An 8,972-nucleotide genomic window follows, 5' to 3' on the forward strand; every position below is an offset into this window, starting at 1 on the left:
CCAGGATTATCCCTATTCCCTTAAGGGAATAACATTTGCCACCCTCCAACCATTTGGCTCTACTCCAGTGGACAGTGAGGACGCAAAGATCATCACCAAAGGCATAGCAATCTCTTCCCTTGCTTCCTGTAGGAACCTAGGGTATATCCCATTTGGCCCAAGGGATTTATCTATCCTTATGTTTTTCAAAATTTTCAGCACATCCTCCTTCCTAATATTAAACTGTTCTCTCATATCAGTCCATTTCATCAGGCTGTCCTCAGAAACATCAAGGTCCCTCTCAGTAGTGAATAGTGAAACAAAGTGTTCATTAAGGGCCTCCCCTACTTCCTCCGATTCTCGGTGCAAATTACCTCTTATCCCTGATTGGCCCTACCCTCACACTGGCCATCCTCTTGTTCCTCACAAGTGTAGAACATCTTAGAGCTTTCCTTAATCCTACCCTCTAAAGCTTTTTCATGCCCCCTTCTAGCTCTCCTAAGTCCATTCTTCAGTTTTTTCCAGGCCACCTTGTAACTCTGTAAAGCCCTGTGTGATCCTTGTTTCCTCAATCTTAAGTAATCTTTCTTCTTGCTCTTGACTGGATGTTCCACATCCCTTGTCACTCAAGGTTCTTTCAACCTACCATTCCTTCCTTGCCTCAGTGGGACCAAGCTGCGCCGCTCTATCAGCAAGTGCTCCCTTAACAGCCTCCACATTTCTGTTGTGCAGTTCTCTGAGGACATCTGTTCCCAATTTAGGCACCCCAGTTCCTGCCTAAAGAGCACTGTAATTCCCCCTCTCCCAGTTAAATACTAGCCCATACTATCTGCTCTTACCCTTCCCCATGAGCATAGTAAAGGTCAGAGTTTTGACGACTATCACCAAAATCCTCTCCCACTGAGATCTGACACCTGGCATGATTCGTTGGCAAGCACCAAATTCAAAATGGTCTCCCCTCTAGTTGGCCTATCTACATAATGTGTCAGGGGCACTTCCTAGACACACCTGACAAAAACTGCTGCATCCAAACTACTTGAACTAAGGAGGTTCCAATCAATATTAGGGAAAATAAAGTCACCCATGACAACAACCCTGTTACTTCTGCACCTTTCCAAAATGCCTCCAATCTGCTCCTCCATGTCTCTGTTGCTTTTTCCCAAGGCAGAAATGGAGGAGCATAATTTTAAGGTGATTAGAGGAAGGTTTAGGGGAGATGTCAGAGGTAGGTTCTTTACGCAGAGTGTGATGGGTGCATGGAATGCACTGCCAGCAGTGGAAGTAGACTCTGATACATTTGGGACATTTAAGCAATTCTTGGATAGGCACATGGAAGATTGTAAAATGATAAGGCTATGGAACCAAGGTAGGCAAGTGGACTTAAGGCTTGAGGAGACTAATGGTATTCTCCTGTTCCTTTTTATTTGTCAGATTAATTTTATTGAATTAAAATTAACTCTATTAAATCAAACCTGGGACCCTGATGCTGTGAGGCAGCAGTGCTAACCACTTTGGGGTGGCACAGTGGCTCAGTGGTTAGCACTGCTGCCTCGCAGCATCAGGGTCCCAGGTTTGATTCCAGACTCTGGTGACTGTCTGTCTGTGTGGAGTTTGCACATTCTCCCCGTGTCTGTGTGGGTTTCCTCCGGCTGCTCCGGTTTCCTCCCATAGTCCAAAGATGTGCAGGTCTGATGAATGGGCTATGCTAAATTGCCCATAGTGTTAGGTGTATTAGTCAGAGGGAGATGGGGTCTGGGTGGGTTGCTCTTCGGAGGGTCAGTGTGGACATGTTGGGCCAAAGGGCCTGTTTCCACACTAGGGAATCTAATCTAAATCTGATTTAATTCTTACAAACAATGAAAAGGCTCCAAATTTATAAAAGTGCTGGTGGTTTATGCAGTTTTGGTAATCTCTTCTTGCTTCTCCTCCACCCCTGCATCCTTTTTCGTTTTAGCTGCTGTTATGGACAGTAGTGTGCTGCTAGCCATTTTCGTTTGCAATTGAGCCATCTAATTTGCAGTTTCACTTTTTATCTAGGCTTCACCCACTCCAGTGAAGAAAATGAATCCGGTGGCAGAAAGGAGGAAAATGTTTGAGGTATATGCAGTCAGTTGAGAGTTTCCATGGAAGACTGGGGGAGTCAAAGACTTCCTCTGGTAATGCAATCTGTCTAGTATTTGAAGGTCCTAAAACGTTATGGGTAAAACTGGCAAGTCCTGTTCGGGCAAGAGATTTCCTTTCTCTGCCTTTTCATCACATCATTATGATTTAGTAAAAAGCAAGAAAAAAACTCCCTTGCATCCCTCTCTCCTTAAGTTCAGTGTCATCTTTAATATTTAAGGAATATTGATCTAAATGAAAGATACACGTTATATCTTTCAAAGAGAGAGAGAGACGCTCCATCTTCGCTTCATGCTATGAAACCAAGCGGAAACCTTCAAACCTTTCCTCCTTTATTTCTTCCTGATGTGTCCCTTTTCTCTCTTTCCAGCTTTAGGGCTTTTCTGTCACAGGAAGCAATTCTTTCAACCTGTCCCTCTGATTCTGTACATAACCCGTTTTCACTGCATTCCATATCAAGCTGATAGTCCTCTTCTACATTTCATTTTAGGAAGCATCCAAAAAGAGAAAGCAGGAACTCCTTGAAAGAGAAAGAAAGCAAAGGGAACAGGTAGGTCCTCTAGCAAGGTTTAAGAATTGGACATATTGAGTATGGCTAAGGTTCCCACTTGTAGACAAGCAGGAGGCTAGAAGAACACAGCAAGCCTGTCAGCATCAGTAAGTAGAGACGTCAATGTTTCAGGTATATGAAGAAGGGTTACACCCAAAGTGTTGACTTCTCCACCTCTGGCTTGTTGTGTTCCCACAGCCTCCTGCTTCTCTACCTTGGATTCCAGCATCTGCAATTTTTTTTTTTTGCTTATAATTAAGGTTACTACTTGTGCCTAGATTTGCATGCGTGTCTATGGTCCATCAGGGATCCTATACAAGACACAAAAGATTGCTGGTTTTTTTTTACTTATAATGTGAGTAAAATGAGGTACAGTTTCGTCCACTTTTTAAAAACGAAACTTTGAGTTTTCTACTCTTCCACCCTAACTACCCCACAGTTCTTCCTGTCAGAAAGGTAACAGGACACTTATTTTGTGACTGTTCTTGATTATCTGTGAGTGGATAAGTCATAGCTCAAGCATGATTTTTTTTCTGAATTGCCTCAACACTTTCTTTTGCTCCTCCTTTTGTAAGTGCTGTCGAAGTTGGGAGTTGACTTTGTGAAAAATATTGGGCTTGAATCCCACCTTGATAGAGTGAGTTAGATTTTCCTGAGTGGGTCACAATCCTGATGTCCACCACTGTTGTGGATTGGATTGCCATTTATGATCATCTTGAAGGTGGCTGATTTAAGAAGCAACCTCCTGACAGTTCCAGCTGTTTAAGAAGGACCAAAGCCTTGGGACGCCCAATCTGAAGAAAAAGTTGAATCTTTGACCAGGGAAAATGAGCACTGCTGAGGCAGGCAGGAGACCAAGAACATCCCTTTAAAATAGAGCTGCTTTCTGCAGAAAGGAGGAGAATTTGATCTCTTGAATGGCACGGCTGTCAGGCCATCATTGTGGAAGGGGTCTCCTCCACAGCTTGCAGCTGCTGAGATGGAAACATGCCGCATAACCAGATCAAAGGTGTGTATATATAAAATGCATCAAGCTTTATCCCACCTCCACAGGACGTGGAAACATCAGATAATATGTTGATGTAGCAAATATACTGTGTGTTTGTTGCTTGGTTTTCACAATGAGTATGAGATCATGCTCCAACCATGCACTGGTAGGAAAATTAGTTTTAGCCACCCCTGAAAACTGTACAGGTTGTTCTTCTACAACGTGATGGTTGTGTTCTTGTGCAACCCCCTGTTACAGGAAAATCGTGCTTTAGAAACCATGCTTAAAGTGCTGGCAATGTAATTGTATTTCAGTCAACACCCATTTTAAAAGTTCGCACATCTGAAACCGTATCCCCAATTCATCAAACACCTTGCGGCGAATTTGAGTTAATAAAATGCATGTTATAACAGAATGACCTGTAGTTCCAAAATGTTCAAGGGCGGAATCGACCTTCAAAACTGTAGGAGCATCAATTTTCTTCTGTTTTACTTATTGTAATTATTACTGTATGTTAGGTAACAGTCACTATTTGCTAATGTAGTTTGAACATTCATGTTTGCACTTTTTCTAGACCAGTTTTCAACGAATTACTACTTGGTCTTTGAGTTTTTAACATAATGCATAAATCATTTTTATTTTAAACTCTGCATTTGAGAAGAATGAATACATAGTGACGTGGACAACGTTTTGTTCCCTTTATCATGTCACTAAGTTTAAAACTTTTGGGGAATTTTCTTCATGGTTTTGAATGTTGGAGAAAGTCTGCATAAAGCTTCAACTCAGTCAGTCAACAGATTGTTCCAGAAGATACCAGGATTCCCAGCAAATTGACACATTTTCTGAGAAGCTGCTTATTTAAGTGGAGAAAAACTATAGAAAGCTGCAGCACAGGGGAATTGAGGAATCCTTTTGCATGAACCACAAAAAGCTAACCTACTACATATTTAGCAGGAAATATGGAAGGTGACTGTAACATTGACCTTTACTTCAAAGGGAATAGGGTATATAGAAGTTTTTGCTAAAACTAGGAGAAAGTGAGGACTGCAGATGCCGGAGATCAGAGCTGAAAATGTGTTACTGGAAAAGCGCAGCAGGTCAGGCAGCATCCAAGGAGCAGGAGAATCGACGTTTCGGGCATGAGCCCTTCTTCAGGAAGCTAAAACTAGACAGTTTGCTAAAACGAGACGAGGCAGTAGTCACACCATATCTGGAAAATTGTGAACAGCTTGGGCCCCCTCTCTAAACAAAGACATACTGATTCTGGAGGCAATTCAGAGAAAGTTTATTAGGTTGATTTGAAGGTATGGAGGGATTTTCTTGCAAGAGGAAATTGGTTAGATTGGGCTTGTACTCTTTGGCGTTCAGAAGAATGAGAGGAGATCTTATTAAAACGTAGAGGATTGTTAAGAAATTTGAAAGGGTAGATGTGGAGAGATTGTTTTCATAAATCGGTAAGTTAGCTCACTGAGCTTGAAGGTTTGTTTTCAGACGTTTTGTCACCATACTAGGTAACATCGTCAGTGAGAGTCTCTGGTGAAGTGCAGGTGCTGCGTCCCGCTAGAAGACACAATGCAACCAAAACCTACAGCCACATTACCTTTACATCCAAGACCTATCAGAAATGACTTCCAGACTACTCAGACCCCTTTGGCATCTTGGTAGCCCACAAACCTACAACTCACTTAAACAGCGACTAATAAACCTAAATGATCAAATAGATACCACCAACAAAACTAATGTCATTTACAAGATACCATGCAAGAACTGTAAATAAACACTACATTGAACAAACAAGCAGGAAACCTGCCACCAGGATACATGAACACCAACTGGCCACCAAAAAACACGACCCACTCTCACTGGTTTCCATACATGCAGACAAAGAAGGACACCACTTTGACTGGGACAACACACACATCCGAGGATAGGTGAAACAAAAACACGCACGAGAATTCTTAGAGGCATGGCATTCTAAACAGAACTTCATCAATAAACACATCGATTTAGATCCTATCTGCCTTCCCTTGAAAAAAAGAACTGGAAATGACATCACCCACCTTAAGAAACCAAGACCTATAAATAGAGAGGCGGGACATGCCACCAGCACTTCACCAGAGACTCTCACTGATGATGTTACCTAGTCATGGTGATGAAACATCTGAAAACAGACCTTCAAGCTCAGCGAACTGACTTACATACTTATCAACCTGGGCTACAAATCTTTTCAAAAATCGGTAGATTGATTTCATCTTGTAGAAGAGTTGAGAGCCAGAGGACATTAACCTGAGTATTGGGTTATCCATTTAATACAGAACATTTATTTCTCTTGGAAGATTGTCAGTCTGTGGAAATCCTTACTGCATGGGGCTGTCACGGCTGGATGATTAAGTAAATTGAAAGCTGAGATGGGCAGACTTTTAATCAGGAAGGGAATCAAGACCTATGAGGATAAGGCAGGAAAGTCAAGTTGAGGATTAGCGGATCAGCCATGATCTTAGTGAACAGCGGAGCAGATTTGTTAGGCCAAATGGGCTACTGCTGCTTCCCCATTTTAAAGTCTAATTTGTAGATGAAAATCAATTAATTATTAATGATGTAAATTGTACCTTTAATTCTTTTCAGATAAATTTGCTGAAAGCTGAGCAGATGAGACGGATGGAAAAAGAACGGGTACGTTCACGTACACAATGTTTCTATGTTTGTGAGATGCAGCTTAAAAGTGAAATGAATTTTGAAAACTTTGCTTTTATTGCTTTAGTATGGTACTCTGCTATTCCAAATGTCCAGGGATCTGAAAGAGCTACCCACGTAACCCAATCCCCAGCCCTTACACCCACATCATTTGATATTTCCTTTTGTAAAATGATATTTCCACACTCCTTTTGAACATAGTTATGATTTTTTTTCCATCAGTTGCTAGTCTAGCATTTCATGGCTGAGAAACCTGCCTTTTTCTTTTGAGAAAAATGATAAAATTGTCCTTCCAGCAAACTTGAATTTAAGTTGTCCAGTTATCAATCATTATCCAAGAATCTTTCTCTTTCAATCTGGTCTCTCCATTGTGACACTTTTTAGTTTTGCACCTCTCACTGGCTGGGTGAGCCATATAGATTGTAATCAACTTTGCAATCTGCCAGTCAAATAAATGTTTGTATAGGCAACACAGATCAACATTCAACTCAACCAACTCTACAGCCATATATCTATGGGGAGGTGGGAGGTTATAAGTTTAAGATTTCCACCAGCAAAGGTGCTAAGTAGCTTGAGAGAATCTTATTGACACAGAGGAAAGAGCTCTTATGGAGTCAGAGTCGTACAGCACTGAAGCAGACCTTCGGTCCAACCAGTCCATGCCTAATGTAATTCCAAGCTAAACTAGCCCACCTGCCTGCTCCTGGCCCAAATCCCTCCAAACCTTTATGGTATGACAGAATCACTACCACTGGACCAGGAGGTCTGGTTTCTTTCCCACCTGCACTGGAAGTGTGTAATAATGTTGTCTTCTAGTATGGAGAGAGCCATAAAGTTTTTAGACCATGGAAAGAGGTACTTTGGCCCATCATTGCACAATCATCAATCATTCATCTCATTTTCCAGCACTTGGCCTGATGGGTCAGATGGGGGGGGGGGGGAAGAAAAATATATTTTTAATTTCACTAATCTCTTCCAGTTTATGAACAAAACCAATTTATCTTTCTGACATCTTATTATTGGTTGTCTTATAACAGTGGTGTTGTACTTCTGTTTCCACTCTGCAGTTGCATGAGTTGCACTGATGTTCCACTGGTTGTCCTGTGTCCTCAGCAGAATTGTACTTAACAATTTTTTTCAAATATAGGTTGAAAGAATCAATCGAGCCAGAGAACAAGGATGGAGACATGTGCTGGGTGTAGGTGGTTCTTTGGGAAGTGGTGAACATAAGGTAATTTTGCAAACATTTCAGTTTGTTTAGCTGTACTCATCACTGCTTATTATTTCAGGCTGCTTTTTGTACTGTATATTTTTATTAGTTGAAACATTATAGTTATATTTATTCTCGGATGGGTTCATTTTTGATTTTTGCTTAAGTTGATGTTTGCAATTAAGGATCTTGACAGGGGATATGCAAACAGGATATTTCCCTTCATGTGAGAGTGTTGGACCAGACTGCATAGTTTTAGACTGAAGAGGTGCCAATATAAGATTTGTTAAGGAGGAAGTTGAGAGTCATTGGAACTCACCACAGAAGTGTATGGGCAGAGTCCTTATCTATATTTAAGGCTGAGCTAGATAAATTCTTGATCAGTAAGGGACTTGGGGAGCTACATGTAAAACTCTCAAAAGTGAATGAGAAATGTCAGCTCAGTCATGATTCTCTTGAAAGGCGGAGCAGGTTTGATGGGGCTGAACAACCTCCTCATGTTCCTGTTTCTTATGGTCTTCATTTTACCTATTGCACATGTGACAGCTTGTCTTACCATACTGTTAAAGTCAAGACAGCCATGAAATAAAAATTAATTATTTCCCATTTGCCACTTTGAAATTGGTAGTTTGGTTGCACATGTATTTCGTTCTTAGTTGATTTGCAGGTCAGTGGTACCTTTTTACTATGTAAAGTGCTTCTAGTGGTTCACTTTAAAAAGCTTCCTTTATGTTTTATTCCTTTTTATGGGATGAGGATGTCGCTGGCTAAGCCAGCATAAATTTCCTTTGAGAAGCTGTTGGTGAATAGCATGCTTGAACCACTGTAGTCCTTCGGATGAAGGGGCACCCACAATACTGTGAGGAAGGAAGTTGCACGATTTTAACCTACTGATCGTGATGACCAGCGATTTAGTTCCAATGTGGAATGGCGTGTGACTTGGAGGGGAATTTACAGGTGCTGGTGGCCCTTGTCTTTCCAGGTAGTGAAAGGTGTGTGTTTGGAAGGGGTTGTTGCAGAAGCCTTGGTCTGTTTTTGCAGTGCATATCCCAGATGTACGGACTACTGCCATGATGTATCTGTGCAAGGGAGTGAATGTTAGAGATGGTGGATGGAGTCCCAATTGAGCAGGCTGCTTTGTCTTGGGTGATGAGCTGATTGGTTTCAAGTGTTTGAGTTGCACTCATCTGGGCAAATGAGAAGTATCCCATTACTCTTCAAATGTGTGTATTGTAGATTGTGGGTAGGCTTTGGAAAGTCAGGATCAGGATTAGTGGTGCTGGAAGAGCACAGCAGTTCAGGCAGCATCCGAGGAGCAATAAAATCGACGTTTCGGGCAAGAGCCCTTCATCAGGAATACAGGCAGAGAGCCTGAAGGGTGGAGAGATAAGTGAGAGGAGGGGGGGGGTGGGGAGGGGATGAAGGTGATA

General features: G+C 41.7%; 1 protein-coding gene across 7 annotated transcripts in view; it reads left to right on the forward strand.

Annotated features, from left to right (window-relative positions):
• Positions 1–8,972, forward strand: part of nek1 (NIMA-related kinase 1) — a 162,909-nt gene that overhangs the window by 48,540 nt on the left and 105,397 nt on the right. For all 7 annotated transcript variants that reach the window (XM_043703496.1, XM_043703514.1, XM_043703532.1 and 4 more), the window contains exons 12-15: positions 2,017–2,076; positions 2,591–2,650; positions 6,264–6,311; positions 7,480–7,563. In XM_043703496.1, coding sequence (XP_043559431.1) covers positions 2,017–2,076; positions 2,591–2,650; positions 6,264–6,311; positions 7,480–7,563 — 252 coding nt within the window. The remainder of the gene's footprint in view (positions 1–2,016; positions 2,077–2,590; positions 2,651–6,263; positions 6,312–7,479; positions 7,564–8,972) is intronic.

This window comes from Chiloscyllium plagiosum, chromosome 2, assembly GCF_004010195.1.
Source record: "Chiloscyllium plagiosum isolate BGI_BamShark_2017 chromosome 2, ASM401019v2, whole genome shotgun sequence".
Taxonomy (NCBI): Eukaryota; Metazoa; Chordata; class Chondrichthyes; order Orectolobiformes; family Hemiscylliidae; genus Chiloscyllium; species Chiloscyllium plagiosum.